Raw genomic sequence first — 21,867 nt, forward strand, 5'->3', positions numbered from 1 at the left:
ATTTCAGCAATATACCCGATGCAATTGAAAAACTAGAAACTAAAAACCTTCCTTTGTGGAAGTCCTTGGAAATATTAGAAAAAATGATTGAACAGAGTAACGCCCTTCCGAGTTCAATATCGCAAAAGGTTCGTGGCAAATTAAATGCAGTTTTGTATAAAAACCCCGGTCTTGACGAAATAAAGAAAATTGACGCATTTATCAACGGTACCGGACAAACTCTTCCTGAAGAGGTCTCTGCAGGAATGGCGCCAAATTTCAAGTTCTGTCCGGTAACGTCAGTTGACGTCGAAAACGTAAATTCTAATTATAAATTGTGCATATTTTATGCATATTTCACCCTCTTTTAGTGCATATTTGCATGCATATTTTGGCATTTTGATAGTGCATATAATCCTATGTCTAGTTATGAGAAATGTACAATTAAGTATTTAAAGAACTTAAAAGCATCACATGTAGCAGACATTGAGTGCTCTAATCAGAAAGAAACAAGGTTTGTTCTGAAAAATAGGAATAAAGGTACTACTGAACACCATCCATATTTACGTATGTGTAAAACAAACTGTATATTTTCGAATGCTCCGAATTTACGTCATTCGTAATAGAAAAAGGTGTTGGCAGCCCTTGTGCAGTTTGAACTGATAATTGCGATTAAAATTTCTCCTTCCCGGTTCTGTGTTTTTTATCCCAAAATAGACTTGAAAAGTAGCCAGGCTTTTTGCTGCATTTTAGGCACCTACCAATTAGTATGCATTTAATGGCATACTGAAAGTATTGCTTAAAAACATATTCAGTTAAAATGTATATCCATTGTCATTTACAAGTAATTCTAGTTACTTTTTTTATCACATACAGTGCATCTTTTTCGCATGTTACCCATAAAATAGGTAACGTAGAAACCATAATTTTACAAATCAATATCGCTATTATTTTAGGAGCCTTATTTTCTCAACCAAATTATTACTCCGATAAATCATTTTATTATGCAATTAAACGTGAAAATATGTACAATCCTGAAATAAGTTTCGAAGATATTTATTCTGAGGGATCAAATGACATGTTGTACGTCAGGGAAGGGGGTGAGTATTTGCATGTAAAGTATAGTAAGTGTATAGTACAATTAAGACATATTCTGCGTTCATTGAAAGTATCCAAAATAATATTTTATATTTTGCGGAAATGAGGTAACTATTGGTATTGTTCAAAACGGTAGTTTCTGGTAGGAAGTGAAATGGTATTTATAAATACCCTGTCCTTTTGAAGTGTACAATCAGTACATACAAATAATCATTTAAAAAACCGATGAGTGACCGAAATTAGGAAGTATGAAGGTATTGAAAAGTAAATACCTTTTTTGTGAAACAATCCCAGTATTTTCCGTTATTCATCGATTTTTAAATTTTTTTAAAAATGTTTCATGATAAATGCGATTCACATTCTCTTATCAATTTTATAAAATAATAATTATCTGGACAACCAAACATAATACGACTAGGTAGATATATATATTATCTCAAAAGTATTCGATTTGTCAAGTTTTATTGACACAGAAGACCATTTTATGATTTATTTCTTATATCTGTGATCTTTGAATTTTTAATTAATCGCTTTTTGAATAGAATATACCTGTTACTTTGATTAATCCAAAGCGTATTCATACTTTCAGAAACAAGTCGACTATCTATTACCTATTTACTTAATATTTGTTTACACGAAGCTATTTGTACGATAGCATTATTTTCCTATATGAGGCCTGTTCAAAAAGTATCGCGAATTTTATGGTTTTTCAAAAATTATTTATTTATTCATGAATATCTATTTTGTCTCCTTCAAAGTAATTCCCACCAGATATATACACTTGTGCCAACATTTTTTCCAATCCTTGAAGCACTTCAAAAAATCATTTCTTGTGATCTTGTTTAACTCCTTCTTCGATGACGTCATTATTTCCTTAATCGTAGCGTAGCGTTGTCCTTTCATTGAGGTTCTCCAGTTTCGGGAACAAGAAAAAATCACAGGGGGCCAGATATGGCGAATACGGTGGTTGCGGCATTATTAGTGTGCTGTTTTTGGCCAAAATTTCGCTCCCAAGCAACGATGTGTGAGGAGGGGCGTTATCATGGTGCACAAGCCAATTTTTGTTGTTCCATAAATCCGGGCGTTTCTGGTGGATTGCTTAGCGCAAACTATGCATAACTTGAAGGCAATATTTCTTATTGATCGTTCTACCCTGTGGTAAGAACTCATGATGCACCACACCCCTGCAATCGAAAAAAAACTGTAAGCAAAACCTTCACATTCGACCTAACTTGGCACGCTTTTCTCGGTCCTGACTCGTGCGGTAGCTTCCATTGGGATGATTGAACATTTGTTTCCACGTTATAACCATAAATCCATGATTCGCCACCAGTTATGACCCTATGTAGCAAATTTGGGTAGTCGCGGACAGAATCCAACAGCTCTTTAGTAATGTTAATGCGGAACTGTTTTTAATCGAAATTGAGCACAATCATTGATAACAATCGAATGGCAGGAGTCAATCGATATGTTTAGGTTCCCAGCAACTTCTCTAACGGTTATTGGACGATTGACCAATACTATTTTCTTTACTTCATCAATGTTTTCATTTGTTGTTGACGTGCTCGGAAGTCCGGCACGCTCTAAAAACCTGAAAAACGAACAGACAACCTGTTGACGCAGAATCTTGAAGTTAAGATGAAAAAATTTATAAGTAGGTAGATAGGTATGCAATATATATAAAGTATGTGCAACTTGAAGATACAAATAAAGGTAAGTTCAAAAAAGTACTTAATATAGTGAATACAGCAAAAATATAAATGTAGATAAGTATTGTCCGTCCAACTTTAATTGAGAAGAAGACTTATGTTCATTTAAACTTTTAATTTCTAGAATATAAAAAGAATGAATAAATAAACAAAGGAAGGAAGATAAATATGATTTTTCTCCTACTTCCTTAAATAAAATTGTGTCTGTATGCTTAGGTTGTGGATGTTATCTATATATTAATCGATAAGACTACTAATTGTTTTCAGTTTGTAAATTACTCGAGGAAGGAGTCGTGGCTATATTTGGTCCTAGTACCGTGGAAGGTACTTCAATTGCCCAATCTATTTGCGAGAACTACGAAGTGCCACATATACAAGTAAACTGGAAAGCAATATCCAGACGATATTCCCAATTTTATTTAAATTTGTATCCCGATACTGATCTGTTAGCAAAAGCTCTTGGTACCGTTGTTAAATATATGCACTGGACAAAATATGTAATAATCATCGAAGATGAGAATGCCCTAATAAGATTGAAAGACGTATTGGAGGTTCCAAACGTTAATGACAATCCAGTCACAGTTAGAAAAATTGAACCAAATAGTGATGTGAGGTACGTAACAATTTTAGAAATGAGATGGAACTAATGAAACAACTACCATGAAAACTTTTTCTAAGGCTAATGCCGCAATGTTGTAAGTCCCAAGATTGTACTTAGGCGACAAAACAGGTGAAAGTAGTAAAAAGTAAAACCAATACATTAGTTTTACCTTATACTACAAGCTGTTTTAAAGTATTTATTATTCAATACTACCTTCTCCTTGACACAATCTACCTTGAAAAATCCTTTGTACCAAAAGGCGAAACAACGATATGTTTTGTTATCTCATCTAATGTAAAGTCTTCTTTGACCCTGTTGATTTTGATTTTGATTTTGATACTAACAATAATATTTTATATAGAGAAGAAAAAATGAAAATTATATTTTATGATAAATTACCAGAAAATTCTAAATTGTAAGGAACAAGAACCTAATAAATTTAAAATCCAAATAAGTGTAAATTCGAAATCTTTTCTTTCCTTCAATATCATAACAAAAAAACAAAATAGGCAGATAAAGAGATTCTTATTGTGCACTATATCTGATCAGTATTCTGGAATATTTGAAGGGTAATATCTAGAGGCACTTTAGATTGCATCTCGTGATAGTATTACAAGTAGGGGATGTAAAAAGTAATAGTAAGTAATAAAAATGAAAATGGTACCTAAAAAAGCGTTTTATAATTTAATATCGGCTTTATTAAATAATATTAAAAAATGATTGCATCAAAATTATAAGGGTAAAATTAAAAGCGGCTATTTAAAACAGGCTTCATCAAATAATTTTTTATATAGTCATATTTATTTTTACTAACGTTTACCTTATTAATAGAACTTATTACACCTTTCTTTTTTTGTTTTAAATTCAATTTCAGTATTTTAATATATTTGCAAATTTTTGCTGATTAAGAGTTTCTTGGCACGCCATAGGCATGAGAAAAAAATAATTGTAATGTTTGACACGCGCATATTAAAAGATTCGCCACCGCTGGAATATAAATAAATAATCCAACTAGAGAATGGTGAAAACTTTTAGAGTGAAATTGTCTTGCGCGTGATTGTGTATATAGCTTATAAATATTACTCTTATTTATTTATGATTTTAATTTATTTTCAGATATTTGTTTAAACAATTCATGAAGTCTGGAATAACAAAAATTATTTTGGACTGTGAAACAGATAATATATTAAATTATTTACAACAAGCTAAGTCAGTTGGGTTATTACGAGACATTTTGCATGGTGTATTCTTAACTTCTTTGGTAGCTTACTTTTAGCTAAATATGCAAAACGCAAAAGATATATTTTGCGAAATTTTAGGATGCTCATACTTTAGACTTTTCTGCTTTCAATACCACGGCAAACATAACGACGGTAAGAATAATTGATACAGAAAGCGCGGCTTTAAAAAATGCGATTACTGACTGGAATTTTGATCATGAATCTGAAAGAAGTTTTGAGCTTGTAACATCTGATACTGTTAGGGTAAGATAAAAGTTTCTTTAACAGTGTTCTTTTATACAAATTAAGCTTTAGAAAAATGTAACAAATAACTTAAAAGGTCAATTTCGTCCTCATTAGGTAGGTATACTGTTCTAAATTTACTGATAAAATCGATTTATATCATGATCATGTAAAAGTTTAATAATAGTGTAATGTTCGTGAGTTTAACAAAATTAACTTCTAAGGCTGATAACGACAAAAACTATTTATTTACACTAATTATTAAAGAACTTAAAAACACTATTAAATTATTACTAAACTTAGGTCATGAATTATTCTATTTATTAACACTACTATTGATATATTACTATTCACTGCGCTATTTATTTAACTGCTATCACTGTCAATTTAATTCCCGATTCACTTCTGCAATAGTCAATTTATTTCTTCTTCCCTCGGCGATCGTCTCTTCCTTTAAATACTCTTTTGTTTACTTTCGGGAACCTTCTGGAAACATCCGGATAGTTTATTTTTTCTTTGAACGGTTTAACTGCTTTCCTAGAACGCAGGTACGACACACACATTTACAAATATGGCGCACATGAAAAAAGGCGCCCGCGGCTAGTGGCGAGTCGATAAGCCGTTCATGCATACAAACACACTCGTGCTCGCTACAATAGAATAACTTAGAAGGGTGCAATCTTGTTGGAACATGTTTCAATAGAAAGAAAACTACAGTACCTATGATGTTTCAAGTATATATGTAAACACCTCTTACATATGTTTAAGCCAAGCGACCATTCTCAAAGAGGTACATATATAGCTGAAATATCATAAATACTGTAGTTTTCCTTCTATTTAAAATACGTTTACTTATTTAAAAAAAAAATGTAATGTTAGTGAAGAAGTGATAATACAGGTAAATCAATAATAAGATTTAATTTTTAATTAATATAACCAAATTTTCTCCAGTCAACAATCGTCGGAGTTGATTTACCAAATAATTAAAAACATAGACTTTGATTCTATACATCATATACCATGGGGATGAAATTGAAGCTAAACAGATCAAGACAATCAATTATTTACAGTAATACACAAAATATATTTGAGTGCTTTGGAGTAATAAGTAAATAAACACTTAAAACCCAAAACGTTTAGAAACCTAAAATGCTTTTCGAAACCCCAGGCATCATGCTCAGTTAGAGACTAGTCTAGTCTAGACTAACTAACTAACTAAACTAGTCCAGACTAAAATCTACTCACTAGAAACTAGTCTAGACCACAAACTATATAGTAGTCTCTTACTGAGGATAACACCTTGGGTGTTGAAACACACTTTAGGTTTCTAAACGTTTTGTGGAATTTTGGATTTTAAGTGTTTATATGTTTTACAATAATATTTATATCTAAATTGTTATTCAATTAAAGACGGAAGCTGCTTTAGTACACGATGCAACGCTACTTTTACTGAAATCTGTTAGAGAGCTTACTGTAACTGGAAAAATAACAGCCACATCTATCAAATGTGATGACTCAATAGTATGGGAAGATGGTCTTAGATTAGTTTCGTACATGAAAAAGGTAAGGAAATTGAAATGTAAACTTCTATGCAGACTAGGGGCGCAGGTACTGAGGCTTAGGTCTGGAGGGTGTCACACCCCAAGGTTTTGCTCTATAGGATATTTTATGGTAGTACATACTCAATTATTTGTCATTACTACATAATATTTTTATTTATTTTGTGTCCAAAATCTGCGTCATTAAAGTAAGTTTTCGTTTCTGTTGCTGATTTATTTGATAAACTTTTAGTAGATCCTTGAACGTATGTAAACTTCATACAAGCGGTAAAGGATTTGTACTTAGATTTGGATAATATTTATATTGATTTTAAAAAATAACCTATCCAAAATAATTAAAACAACTGATTAATGATAAATCTATTTTAGTAAATGTTATTACTATTATAAGCATTAGTAAATAAATGTCTTATTATTTGATCGAAGAGTTGTGGAAATGGTAGGCCATTTGCCAACACATTAGGGCAGTGGTTTCCAACCTATGGGACGCAAGACTGTTGCAAGGGGGGGCATGCAGCTGTTTCCAAAATATCATTTTCGAATACAAACCAAAAAAGTTTAATAGGTGTCGAAAAAATGAATCAGCAAAATAGGTATACGTAATCTACAATACAATCCTCGCCGCGAATTTTTCGGGTACAAATGCTAAAATATCCATCCATACTCTTGCTGGAATATCAGTTGAGTATTTATGAAATTAGATTGCTAGAAAAATTAAGGAGGCGCAACAATTTTTTTTAAAGAGGGACGCAGATACAAAAAGGTTGGAAACCACTGCATTAGGGTAACTGAAGACGGTATACATGGCTGACGAACGTAGGCCGCGTATTAGTCATTTCACCACCCTAACTCACTCGTAATTTTGACTCGCTTCTAATTATGGTTCTGGAATTTTGATTGATTTGTTATTGATCACCTCAATTTCCAAATCCTACTGTTTAACCCTAATAACCGAGTGTAGGTGTTACAATTTTAAATACTTAACTTAGAAGTATTGTACCTACTATTATTGTACTAATGACTTAAATAGAAACTTCTGGTATACAAATACTATAGGGTTGTTTGGAAAGTCATTTCGTTATTTTTTGTGGAAATGAAAGACAGTTTTCGTATAATAAACAAATACTTTATTAAATTATATATTGACCGTTCTGGTCCAACACCTTTTGCCATCTTTCTGGTAGTAGCATAATTCCACGCTCATAAAATTTTTGGTCTTTGCTGGCAAAAAACTGATCGAGGAGGTTTTTGACCTCCTCATTTGAGGTGAAGGTTTTACCGTCTAAAAAATTTTGGAGTGACCGGAACAAATAATAATCCGATGGTGCCAGGTCTGGAGAATATGGTGGGTGTAGCATTGTATCCCATTCAAGCTGTAAAAGCTTTTGGCGAGTGACCAAACTTGTGTGAGGTCTCGCGTTGTCTTGGTGAAACACTACACCTTTCCTGTTGATTAGTTCTGACCTTTTCTGTTGAAGTGCATCATTCAGTTTGTCCAGCTGATGACAGTAGACTTCCGAATTAATCGTTGTGTTATCCGGTACAAGCTAAAAAAAAACGATTCCTTTAAAATCCCACCAAACAGACAGCATCACCTTTTTTTGGTGAATATCGGCTTTGGAAATGGTTTGAGCCGGTTCATCTTTTTTGCTCCATGACCTCTTGCGTTTGACGTTGTTGTATACAACCCATTTTTCGTCCCCAGTGATGATGCGCTTCAAAAACGGATCATTTTCGTGACGTTTGAGAAGCGAATCGCAGACGTCAATGCGGCGACACAGATTTCTCTCTGTGAGAACATGGGGAACCCATACATCGAGCTTCGAGGATAATCCCAGGCCTTTCAAGTGGTCATAAACTGTTGAATTTGATAAATTTAACCTCAATCCGATCTCACGTGTTGTTATTCGCCGGTTCACATCAACTAATGCCTTTATCGCGTCTTTATCAGCTTCAACCGGCCTTCCCGAACGTGGTGCATCTTCGACATCAAAATTGCCGGATCGAAATTTAGCGAACCAGTTCTGGCACTGGCGTACTGTCAACACACCTTCTCCATACACATCAGTCAATTTCTTTCTGGCTTGAACAGCATTTTTACCCTTTCTGTAGTAAAACAGTAAGATATGTCGAAAATGCTGCTTATCGCTCTCCATATTTAAAAGGGCACCAACCAAAAACTACTGCGTAGAATTAATTGGAATTTTTCACACACAAGCCTTGCTATATGAGCTCTCAAAGCATATAAAAATTATACGGCTTAAATGTGAAGTTGGGTGCAAAAGAATACAATTAAATCCTCTGTCGGGAAAAAACGAAATGACTTTCCGAACAACCCTATATATACAGTATAGATTGCACAGATTTCATAACTTATTGGCTCATACTGGGGTATTTGTTTGGAGAAAGAAGCTTATATATAAAATCGTTCATTTTTATGAGAACTGATTAGTTTCATAACGTATTTTTATGTGATCTAATCCATGAAAATTTTAGAGAGGATTGACTGATGCACTAACAGGGCCACTAACATTCAACGAATATGGTCAAAGAACTAATTTTTCTGTTGATGTCGTCGAAATAATAGGAAATAATAAAATTAAAACAGCTATTTGGCATTCAGAAGACCCGAAAGTGTTAAAGTTCGTTCAGTCACCAGAAGATCAAGAAAAGAATATATTTTCGCATTTTCAAGATAAAACTTTAATTGTTTCCTCAAGGTACAGAATCGATTACCTTAAGTAGTATGCGGGAACTGGTAACAGAGTGTTTAGCCCAATAAGCTCGTATCCCTTATACAAAATTCCGAACTTAGTCCTAAACATACTATTGCTAGATGCTATTTTTTATATAATTTCCAGTAAACGATTTAGACAAATCAAGAATTACCGTGTATATTTATTTTTTTAGAATAGGAAAACCTTATTTGCTTAATAGAACTGACGAACTAGGAAATGTAGTGTTGGAAGGATTTTGCTACGATTTAATGTGGGCCATTGCGAATTATTTGAATTTTTCAATAAAATTTGAGTTAACCGAAGATAATAAATACGGAAATTATGATCCAGCCACTAAATCTTGGAATGGTATAATAGGAGACATTCTTGAACATGTACGTTTCAGGAACAAGCTATTTGTATAAATTATATAACTTTCGTTTCCAGAAAGCTCATTTGGGTATTTGTGATTTGACAATTACAACGGGTAGAAGACAAGCTGTTGATTTTAGTTTACCATTTATGAATTTAGGTATTAATATTTATTTTTAAATTTAAGCAGTATGTTTTGCACTAATGTTACTGTTATATATTATTTTAAGGTATAAGTATTTTATATAAGAAAAATCCACAAGAGGAAAGCAAAATCTTTGCCTTCATGGAACCTTTTTCGCTAGAAGTCTGGCTTTATACAGCTACATTCTATTTGTGTGTTACTATTATTCTGTTTTTGGTGCTAAGGTATGCTAATAAATGGTTAAAACTAAGCGTAAATATTTCACTTTAACGACAAATGGGAATAGGAAATATAACTCTGTAACTATAGATATATTAGTTGTGGATGATACTTTCTTCGAATTATTAGGGCAAATGCTCATCATCATCATAAGGTCGTCAGTCCTAAGACTGGTTGGTCACGTACCTTCACTCTTTCCTATCCTGGGTCAATCTTCGCATTTCCCTAAAGCTAGAGCAACCCATATCCTTAACTATTTGCGAACAGTAATCTAATCTAGGTCTACCTCTAATATGCCGCTGACTAGACCTTCATGCCTGAGAAGGTGTCTTACTAACCTAACTCGCCTATTTCTTATTGACTTCCATGGAGTCCTCTGTTCTCCTACTCTTTTTAATACCTCTTCATTTCTAACCTTCCCTATCCACGGTATCTTCATCATTCGCCACATTTCGAACGCCTCTAATCTTTTCTTTCCCGCCGCGCTCACTGTCCATGTTTCGCACACGTACAGCGCCGTGCTCCAAACATACACCTATAAACTTTTTCTGAATTTCTAAATTAACCGTTCGCGAGCATAGAAGTGACTTCTTTTTATTGAAGGCGACTCAACCCTGCGTTATCCTCTACTTTATATTCCTACTACTCCTTCCGTCCTGACTTATCTGACTTCCTTAATATATCTAAAACCAGCCTCTTCTTCTAGTTTTTCGTCTCCTATCTTTATATTCACTCTTTCCCTACTTTTCCTTCCCTTGCATACCAGTATTTTTGTTTTACTTTTATTTATTTTGATACAGTACTGTTTTGTCAGTACCGCTTCCATTTTATTTAAAGCTATCTCTAAGTCCTCCTTGCTAGATGCTAATACTGCTATATCATCTGCAAATCTAAGCATACTAATCTGTTACAGTTGTATTGTCTTTAATGATGTTGATCGCGTCGTCGATATATAGATTAAAAAGTAGCAGTAGGGCAAATGCTGACGTATTAATATTTTACAGATGATTTTTCACTTTTCTTCATTCTCATTTACCTTTCCCGAACCAACATACACTTATTCTCATGGTTCTTAAAAGAGACTAATGAGGCCTTCCGCCCTACCTTCCGGCTTTGCACTATTAGACTGTAAGTCGGAGGAACTGTTCACCTATCAGCATAAGCAGCTAATTATTAACACAAAAATTCATTTAAATCATTTTGTAGGTACTGAAAATTTAGTATCATGCGGTCATTTCAACTCAGCTGCATTATTACCAAGAGTACCTATGTTACGAACCTCCCATCTGCCTCCATTTTATATCCGTCAATATGGCTGATTGGATGTATCTACCTATTATTTCGCGGTACAGTATGTGTTCGTGAACTATAAAAATAACAAAAACTATATACAGGGTGTCAAATTAGTGCGATATTGGACGATATTTCCTTGCAATATATTAAAAAAAAAATAAATGCAAAGTTGCTCGATGCTTTAAGGTGGATAACCTAAAAATATTTTTGCATATACAGGCTGCTTATTAAATGCGGTATGAGGTCAAAATTTGTTATTTTAAACAAAAAACTATGTTTTATTACATTTTATGAATTTCTTTAAGAATTTAAACACCTTGTATAAGGAATGTTATCCGATTTTCATAGGGATATAAAATAAGTGAAGCTATGAACTTATAATCTGCAAGACATTTAGCTAGTAGAGTCTCAAATAAACCAAATATGCTTAATTTTATGAATGTACATGCAAACAACGATTTTTTGAAACAATATTAAATATCTCAAAAACAGCTAAATTTTGACATAAGTAATCTTATCAAAAAGTACAGTGGATTTCGGGTATAACGACAACGAAGGGACCACTGTAATTTTGTCGTTATATCCAGAAGTCGTTACAGGCAAAGTTAAAGAAGATATAGACACACACTGTTTTTCAATTTTGAAACAATTTTCACATTTTTTAACAGTAAATGTACATCTGGAAGTCATACTTATTCAAAAGTTTACTAAACACAGTTGCTACTCAGAAACAACGGTAACGGTCACCACACTTGTTGACTATTTGTGTGAATGTAAACATAAGAGAGCTCTTTGTGTCTTTAGCGGCCGACTCCGGTAGTTATATATGCATGGGATTACTAGGTATTTGTTACAAACGATTCATTAAAAACAGTCGCTACACCCGAACTCGGCGTTACATCTGAAGCCGCTATAGCTACATGAATTTTATACTAAAGTATGCTGTAAATTCAAGGTACTTACATATGACGTCGCTATAGCACAATGGTCGCTATAACCAAGGACGTAATAAATGAAATCCCCTGTATGTAGAATTCTTAGAGAAATGAAAAAATGTAAGAAAATATAGGATGTTCCGTTTAAATAAACAAACTTTTACCTCATACATCATTTAATGAGCACCCTGTATATACAAAAACATTTTTAGGCTATGCAGCTTAAAATATCGAGGATCTTTGTAATCATTCTGTAAGGAAATATCGTCCGATGTAGCACTAATTAGACAACCTGTATAAATTATGATTTTAATTAACAAAATTATTTCATTAATTCACTTGTAGGTGTAGAGATATATGTGACACCTTCATAATTGATGGCTGTTAAATTAATGTTGAGATGTAGTTGATTCTTACTGTTCATAATTTATTATTAACTTTTATGTGACAACTTACTACAGAAAATGAATTATTCTAGACATTTTTGAAAAATTGAATTTTATTTTAATAAAAATAGATGAAAATATTAATATTGTTTATGTATATTATATGCTCCTGCTTTTTTTGTATTCGTCAAAATAAGGCTGAATGATTTCCAAATATTTTCGTTAAAAATTAATCTATTAAAGAATTAAGTACTATTAAGATACAAAAAATTGGAAAAGTATAGCCGTATAAACGAAAAATTAGACTAAAATGTAAATTGCGACGAAAATAAAATGAATGTAAAGTAGAATTAACTAACTTGGTTAGCGTATTCGGTCCTTAGATTTACTGTTTAATTTTAAGGCTTTCACCCGAAGAATGGGAAAATCCTCACCTATGCGATGAAAATCCGGAAGAGTTGGAAAATATTTGGGAGATGAAAAACTGTATGTGGCTCACAATGGGCTTTATTATGGCCCAAGGATGTGATTTACTCCCCAAGTAAGTGGCACTTAAGATTTAGTTAAAAAATAAACAATAAGTACCGAATACATCTTTTTTATTTATTAAAAGAAATACTTTGAAAGAAAAGTAGTGTCATGTGTACATCTACAGTAGAATCCGCTTATAATGACATCGAAGGGATATGATAAACATGTCATACTAAGCGGGCGCCATACGTTGCTTTCATAGTCTTAGAAAATTAACAACTTTCTATTTTGGTTAGTTACTTAGTTTAATAAAGAGAAAAACTACAAATTCTATACATTTATTAACAGAAAAAGAAAAAGAACGATGAATTGTAATATCAATATACATAAGAAGGTTCAGAAAAATGAGCGAAAATGTTATTATTAATCAGTTGGGTCACTATAACTGGATATGATTTCTTGAAAATCAGTCATAATAAACGATATGTCATTTTAAACGGAATTAAACTTTCTTCTAGAGAATTTAATATGAAAACCAAACTTAACACTGCCATTACTTCATATTAAGCAGTTGGTCAATGTAGAAGACGTTTTCCTCCAAGGAAAATTAAGAGGTTTTCATATTTAATGCAGAAATAAAATGAAACATTGCTAACAACTTCCACACTTTATATTGTTCCTAATTATACCTATATCTTCGTATTTTTATAAAGTTACAAAATATTTGTCAAAATCGATAAAAAGTGTGGAAGTTGTCTTTATTTCTGCATTATGAATTTCTATCAAATATGTGTAGATACTATTAATAATTTTTATTTGGTAATGCAGAAATATGAATTAGTTTATTTAAATCCAAATATTTTGGGTTTTCTCTCGATGAACATGTTTGCTAAATTACTTACCCAAGAAAATTTCACGTGGCCGAGGGGTGGTGAAAAATATCATGAGCACCATGGGAAGAAATACACATACTAGTAGGGAGTTGAGTTATATGAAATTTTGTAGTAGTAGTTACTTACTTGTGGTTCTACATTGTCATTTTTACGAAAATCGAGTCGTTTTGGGTTATCTCATCGTCATCATCATAACGTCGTCAATCCTAAGACTGGTTAACACGCACCTCCACTGTTTTCTATACTGAGCTAATCTTCGCATTTCCCTAAAACTGGAACATCCCACATCCTTAACTATTTATGAACAGTAATCTAATCTAGGAATACCTCCGTTCCTCTTAACTCCTGTTNGTAATTTTTAGAGCATAGATATATGTAGTAATATATATACACTCGTAAGTTACAGTTAAGGAGAAGCGCATAATAATCCATTAATAAGGAGTCCACACGGTGGTTAAAGTCAGTAATTAACATTAATTTTTTTTGTCTATATACCTCTAACAGCTTTTCTACTGCTTGTAGACGACTGTAGTTCTTTTACACAGTAACCATAGATAAGCTGCACCTTCACATGCTATAGATAATTTCACATGCCTTCATGATACATGTTCATACCCTACACTACACGTATCCACTATCTATGCCCTGCACATAACCTAATTAATAGGTTAATGTTTTTGATGGTGAAGCTCCTCAATTGAAAGTTATTTTAACAGTTTTTAAGACTAAGTGATTTTTGTCTTCTATAAGGATGTATGGAAATGATGATTACGACCCGGTAATATACAACAACATTATGTATTGTAATCTATTCTTATTCACTGTAACTAGGTATATTGTTAAAATATGGTGGAGTAACACCATTACGTTGTGCCTTTAAAATAATGATTACCTAATTACTATATTAATTCAAGATTTTTAATCTTTTAAATATTTTATTTGTAGAACTACGAAGCGGGATATGACTACAACTACGATTCTGAATATACTTCCAGAGCTGGAGATGCAACCGGCGACGGAGAATATGGAAGGCAATTTTATAAAATGCCCGACATTGTGAAGAAATTCTTGCAGTACTTTCATAATGCTGTCAATGAGGGGCTTATTTTTGAATTGCAAAATCTTTATGAAACTTCGTGGCCAAAATTAACAGAAGAATATTTTGAAAAACGGCCGTGGCCAGAAGAATCTGAAGTTGCAACCTTGGTTAATAACGATCCAGTAAGCAGTACATTTAACAAAATCATTTTATTTGTAACCTCAGTCAAATTATTTACTTCTTTTTAGGTGTTTATGATTCTCTACAAAGAACTTTACTTTCGTCACATTTATGCTAGAATTCAGGGTGGGCCTTCTTTAGAGCAGCGTTTTAATTCATTTTACAACTATTGTGACCTCTTCAACTACATTTTGAGTGCAGAAAAACCAGTTCTATTGGAATTGCCTGATTTATGGCTTTGGGAGTTAGTGGATGAGTTTGTTTACCAGTTCCAATCTTTTGCTCAGTACAGAGCTAGATTGCAAAAAAAAAGTCCAACTGAGCTTGATACTCTTAATAACAATAACAAAGTATGGAATGTGTTATGTGTATTAAATGTATTGCACTCATTAGTTGATAAGAGTAATATAAAGCAGCAGTTGGAAGTTTATGCTAATGGAGGTGATCCTGATTCTGTAGCAGGCGATTTTGGGCGTCATTCACTTTATAAGATGCTTGGGTACTTCTCCCTTGTGGGGTTATTGAGGCTACATTCTTTACTTGGGGATTATTATCAAGCCATTAAGGTTTTGGAAAACATTGAAGTTCATAAGAAGTCACAATTTGCTCATGTGCCAGCATGTCAAATTTCAACTTCTTACTATGTTGGCTTCGCTTACATGATGATGAGAAGATATGCAGATGCAATTCGGACATTTTCTTCTATACTGTTATATATTCAACGTACAAAGCAGTTATTTGCTTCAAAGAGTTATCAGCATGATCAGATCAATAAGCAAACGGATCAAATGTATAATTTACTTGCCATATGTTTGGTCTTGCATCCTCAATGTATTGATGAGTCCATACAGCAAACTTTGCGAGAAAAAAACTGTCATGAGAAAATGTACAAGATGCAGTATGGTGATTTACAGGAGTTTGAAAGCAGTTTTGTTTATGCTTGTCCAAAATTTTTGTCTCCATTTCCTCCTCCAGTGGATAGTCTTCCTGAAGATTATTCTAAAGAAGCCATTAAACATCAGACATCCGTTTTTATGGCAGAAGTTCAGCAGCAGAAAATGCTACCCACAATTAGAAGTTACTTGAAGTTATATACTACTCTGCCATTAAGTAAATTGGCTTTATTCATGTCACAAAATCAGGAAACATCGGAAGATTTATTAAAAGAAATGAGGAATTTGACCATTCATTTACTCTGCTTTAAACATAAAATGAAGAATATCGTTTGGTCAAAAGGACCTTCTGGACTTGAGGGGAAATTTCAAAGTGGATCAGAGGTAAGTTTTAGTTTAATGCTGTTTATTATTGTTTACATTAGCAATATTTATGGTTTACTTCACTTTTAATCTTTTTTTTAGTTGGATTTTTACATAGACAATGATATGATACATATTGCTGACACAAAGGTGGCTCATCGTTACGGTGATTTCTTCATTCGCAAGATTCTTAAATTTGAAGAACTAAACAGGAAACTACATCATCTTAAAATCTGAATTTGTTCTTTCTATTTTCATATTTAAATATAATAATTAAATTTTTGATAGGTGGTAATAAAACATTTGCCAATATCGAAAGATTTTAAACAACCATAGATAGCGGTTATGTATTATTCTTATCATCATACGGTCATCAGTCCTAAGACTGGTTGGACACGCACCTCTACTTCTTCCTATAATGAGCTAATCTTCGCATTTCCCTAAAACTAGAACATCCCACATCCTTAACTATTTATGAACAGTAATCTAATCTAGGAATACCTCCGTTCCTCTTAACTCCTGTTTCTCTTTCTAATATTCGTCTAGTAGCCCCTCATGTCTGAAAAGGTGTCCTACCAATCCATCTCGCCTTGTAAAAATAGAATTTGACTACGTCCATTTTTACATATTCATGGTTATAAATAAAAAAGTACAATTAAACCTAAGTAAGTGTTTTTCCAAATAAAAAACAAACATGAGCCTTATATAATTCAAAACAGGATGTAGAGATTCAAAAAATGGTATGTAATAGACTGCTTGAAAATGCTCTCAGATCTAAGTTTGTTAAATTTTTTAGTACTTATCGTTAGCATACGAAAAGTATTATGAATATCAAGTGAGAATCTACTTATCTTCAGGTATTATAAAAATTCGTCAATTCGGCTTTGTAGTAGGTACATTTTGTTTTTCGGATTCCTTTTCACTCTAGTTCCATTTAAGATTAAAGCATTAGTGAGTTACTGAAATAGCAGGATTCTATCATCAAGCATTATGAAAGTTATAATTAGCCATACATTCTAATGTCTTTACCTTCTAACATAACGAAATATTTCGTTAGAAAACGAAAATCGTACATAATTTTTTTAGAGGTATTTCAACAAGGATGGCTTTGTCGATGTGGGGTTTTTTCTCTCTGATTGTGACCAGTTCTTATACAGCGAATCTAGCCGCCTTTTTGACAAAACAACAGCAAGGGCCCAACATTGAAGACGTAGAATCTCTTGCTAAATCAAAAGTTAAATACGGGGTGGTTGATGGAGGTTCAACGCAAGTGTTTTTTCGTACATCAAATTTTTCACTGTATAAAAGAATGTGGACGCAAATGCAACAATTTAAACCTAGCGTTTTCGAGAAAGACAATGCCGATGGAGTTAAGAGAGTACTTAACTCAAAAGAAGGAATGTACGCCTTTTTCATGGAAAATACTGGAATTGAATATGAAGTTGAAAGAAACTGTTCATTGAGAGCGGTAGGCGACACATTAGATAATAAAGGATATGGAATAGCTATGCCTCTAGGTAAAATAAACTGTGTGATTACAGAATAAAATAATTCGAAGTGGTCTCTGTATTCTGTCGAAACTGCCAGACGAGGATCGCTATTTCAATCTTTTTGAATCTCATCAGCGCGTCGCAGGCAGCTCCAACAGAACACAGACCAACTTTTACCTGTTGTCTTAACAGCGCGTTTTAGAAAATACCACAAATGGCGCGGCAAACGCCATCTGTAGTACGATGCTACATTTTAGGATTACGTATGCTCCAACAANTGCGTAATTTTTAGAGCATAGATATATGTAGTAATATATATACACTCGTAAGTTACAGTTAAGGAGAAGCGCATAATAATCCATTAATAAGGAGTCCACACGGTGGTTAAAGTCAGTAATTAACATTAATTTTTTTTGTCTATATACCTCTAAACTCTTTTTTTTTTGTTTTCGTAGAAGAGGTGGAATCTTCAAGTCACCCAGCCGCCCGCACGACTGGGTAATGTCCAACAATTCTTGCGTTGTGTTTTAAGTTTGAGCACCCCATGTGCGAGTGTTTCCGGCTTATCTATGGTTTTCGATTTCCGTTAATGTATGGGTTTCCCAGTGAGTTGAGAGAGTTTGCTGTTGTCTATGGTTTGGTAATTTGGTTTAGCGGTGGTCTATGGCGCTGGTTTAAAGCATAGATAAGAGATATGTAAATAATACTAACCCCAACTTACGCTACACAGTTAACCTCTTTATTTGTGATTTTGAGAAATGGAATGTGGTCCATTTGGCTTTATTAAGTAGTTTTATAAAGAAAGAGAAGTTTATTTACATTTTATCCAGTTAAAATGAATACAGTGCGATATGTTTAAATGTAAATTATTCGANACACGCACCTCTACTTCTTCCTATAATGAGCTAATCTTCGCATTTCCCTAAAACTAGAACATCCCACATCCTTAACTATTTGCGAACAGTGATGATATAAAATTATAAACAATAGATTTTCTATGATTGACCTAGCTAATAGGTTTCAATTTTAAATTCCCAATAGAGAATTGAGAAAACGGTACCTATTTGTTATAACACAGAAAATCTCATTTCTCAATCACATATCTAGACAGATCATGTAGCCTGGTCAATCGTACTTTTACAGATATCTCTTTTTGTCATTTAACGTTCTCTAATATAAGAAAGTACTTAAAAATTACATTTTGATATCCACAGATCTTCAATTTTATTGATTAGTTTAATAGTCAGAATTTTACCTGCTTTTAGAATTGAGTATCTCCCTTTACCTATAGGTACCTACTAATTTCTTAGTATAAGTTACCGAGCGGCATGACTTAGAGGTTTAGACCATTGCTTAGTATTCGGGAGGACGCCGGTTCGGTACCGGGTCCGTCTGCCTTGGTCCAAGTTATTCTGTAGTTTTCTTGGATCACCTAGGCAAATGCTGAGGCAGTAATATTCCACAGATAATCTTTCATTCTCTTCTGTCTTCATTTCGTCCGTCTCATCTTTCTCACCCGAACCACCACCCACCCATTCCCACGATTCCTGAAAGCAGGCTGAAGAGGGCCTTCCGCCCTACCTTCCGACGTAGTCCGGAGGGACTGCCCGCCCACCAGCATTACTGGTTGGTGGGAATGAAACACCCAGAAGTTTTTTTTTTTAGTATAAGTTTATTATGTTTATATGTTAAATATTATGTTATTGTTTCCATTTATAGGATAAATAAATAAATAAATCATCGGGTTCATTGAATTGACTTGCATCGATCCCAGTTTTGTTGAAATAATTGTGAAACTAAACATTTTTAACGTAACATCCAACTGATACTTATTTTCGCGACTTCTTTAACATGTTTTCCCATTTATAGGAGCTCCTTATCGATATTTAATCAATAGGGCCATTTTAAAGTTGCAAGAAGACGGTGTCCTAGACAAGCTTAAAAAGAAATGGTGGAAAGAAAAATATGGGGGAGGTGCTTGTGATGTAAGCAAACAAAAAAATTCTTAATATTTAGCATTTCTCAGTTATTATTAAGTAGCAAATATGATATATAACTCATGTTTGTAGGACGAACCTCCAGAAGACGATGCTGGATCACAAAAGCTAGGTCTAAAAAATGTTGGTGGTGTATTTCTTGTTCTCGGGCTAGGGATGGTTATGGGCATTATAATATCAATAGCAGAGTTCTTATGGAACATAAGAACTATATCAGTTGAAGAACATGTAAGTGTTATTGTTTAATTCTGTGTGAGTTCTTTTGAAGGGTTAATTTAGGAAGGGAAGGTACCCAATATAATATTGTACTGTTAACTTTGTTCTACGAATCTTATAAGTAGATATCGTCTCTTCTTGTGATAACTTCTTATAAATCAGGATTCAGTAATTTTGTAGCCAACCATTTATATACTTGAATTGACCCGAATGTGATCAAAATTTCTTTCTGGAGATTGTCTTGATTGTGTATAAAAGTGTAAAATTTCTAAAGATTATTTATTGATATCTATATTGCTCTTTTAAACCTTATTGTTATTAATGGTTAAAGTTATGGGTAAAAAAATAATGCTTACGCTCAGGCTAATCCAAAAATAACATGACACATGATCAATAAGCGATTTTTTTGCTCAATTTTTTAATCCGATTCGGATACATATGTATCGTATATGCAATCAAATAAGTGACAGTAATTCTTTAACTAAAGAGAGCCCAAAAAATTCTATAACTCCTTGGAAATTGATAATCTAAAATAGTGAATCGATATTGTTTTCCGGGTTCATTGTCATGGTCCACGGAATTTTAAAGTTCCAAATTGATATCAGCACCTGCCAAATCACCAATTATCGTACCTTCAGCAAGGAACTACGAAATTCTATGAAATACGACAAAACAGCTCGCAAAACAATATCGAATTGATATACGATATTGTGGTCTGCTAATAAATGCATATAATCCAAAATTCTTAGAAAACGATTCGAAAAACTTCACTTATTAGATGAACCCAAAGCTGAAGAAATTATGGATTCCATTTCTTTCTCTTATTACAATGTGTAAAAGATCAGAAACAAAATAAGGTTGTAAATATTTGATTGATGTCAATAAAATTATTTGCAACCCTATTTTGGCTCTGATCTTTCACACTAAGCAAACTATTTTGGCATTAGTGTTTTTTTTTTTCGGTGACAGTGACAATGCAAATAAGGAAGTATACAGAAGAATTATTTCTTGCTAAACTGAAGAAACTATAACATAAAGATAGAAAAACTATATCTCAATTACTTCAAACAGAAAAATATGAATCTGTTAATCTAGAAAAACTCCAATATTTAAAAAATGAGTAAATACCTTCTTTGAAGTTTCTTCTAGTTGTTATTTTAATTATAATTTTATGTGCTTCCATTTGATTGTCGAATCTTTTTCATTTAAATATTTCAATATCCTTAACTGGATGTATTTGATGAACAACGCACTTTAGTGAGAAAGTTTACAGCACCATTTTTGTAGTTTCTCATCAAAGCTTTTATCGTTATCTAGGATATCATTGTCTGGTTTGGTCTCCACATATTTATTATTTTATGTATCTTTCTACCACTTTTTTCCATCCTGAATTATTTTACTTCTTAAATGTCGAAAATCAGCGATTTTCTTCTTTTTTTCATCTTTTTTCTTCAGATAACATTTCAAGAAGCATTTAAAGCAGAAGCGAAATTTGCGGCTAATATTTGGATTGACAAAAAATCTACGAAACCAAACTCCTCTGAATCTACATCATCGTCCACTTCAGCTGGTTGCGAATCCGATACCCATAGCATGTCTAAGAAGATACTTAATGGAACTGCATCCCTTATAGACCTAGATAAAGCTGATAGTGACTCAAAATAACGATAAAAATTAACTAAAATACTTTTGATCCTTTATTGCAAAGTAAAAATAAAATGTAGTGTATTATTTTTATTTTTTACCTAACAATCAGGGACTCATTGCTCATGGGCACAAATAAGATGAGATCCCTTCCGATAGAATAGGTATGTCAATATGATTTATAAATTTTACACAAAACACCGTA

The 21,867-nt window shown here is 33.0% G+C and overlaps 2 protein-coding genes across 2 annotated transcripts; both read left to right on the forward strand.

Moving 5' to 3' along the window:
* Positions 1-730: 730 nt before the first annotated feature.
* LOC108735361 (glutamate receptor ionotropic, kainate 2-like) lies at positions 731-21,749 on the forward strand. The gene is made up of 15 exons (XM_025977429.1): positions 731-887; positions 936-1,079; positions 3,054-3,399; positions 4,504-4,648; positions 4,707-4,871; positions 6,261-6,413; positions 8,906-9,129; positions 9,320-9,521; positions 9,574-9,658; positions 9,729-9,867; positions 12,880-13,017; positions 17,402-17,832; positions 19,675-19,790; positions 19,875-20,030; positions 21,474-21,749. Exons 1-15 carry the CDS (start codon positions 800-802, stop codon positions 21,681-21,683), a joined length of 2,742 nt encoding a protein of 913 aa, XP_025833214.1. The 5' UTR covers positions 731-799; the 3' UTR covers positions 21,684-21,749.
* Positions 14,435-16,583, forward strand: LOC108735376 (eukaryotic translation initiation factor 3 subunit L). Its single transcript, XM_018467312.2, has 4 exons — positions 14,435-14,618; positions 14,786-15,061; positions 15,128-16,336; positions 16,418-16,583. The coding sequence occupies exons 1-4, from the start codon at positions 14,592-14,594 to the stop codon at positions 16,550-16,552; spliced, it is 1,647 nt and encodes a 548-aa protein (XP_018322814.1). The 5' UTR covers positions 14,435-14,591; the 3' UTR covers positions 16,553-16,583.
* Positions 21,750-21,867: the final 118 nt, after the last annotated feature.

This window comes from Agrilus planipennis, unplaced genomic scaffold, assembly GCF_000699045.2.
Source record: "Agrilus planipennis isolate EAB-ADULT unplaced genomic scaffold, Apla_2.0 scaffold27, whole genome shotgun sequence".
NCBI lineage: Eukaryota > Metazoa > Arthropoda > Insecta > Coleoptera > Buprestidae > Agrilus > Agrilus planipennis.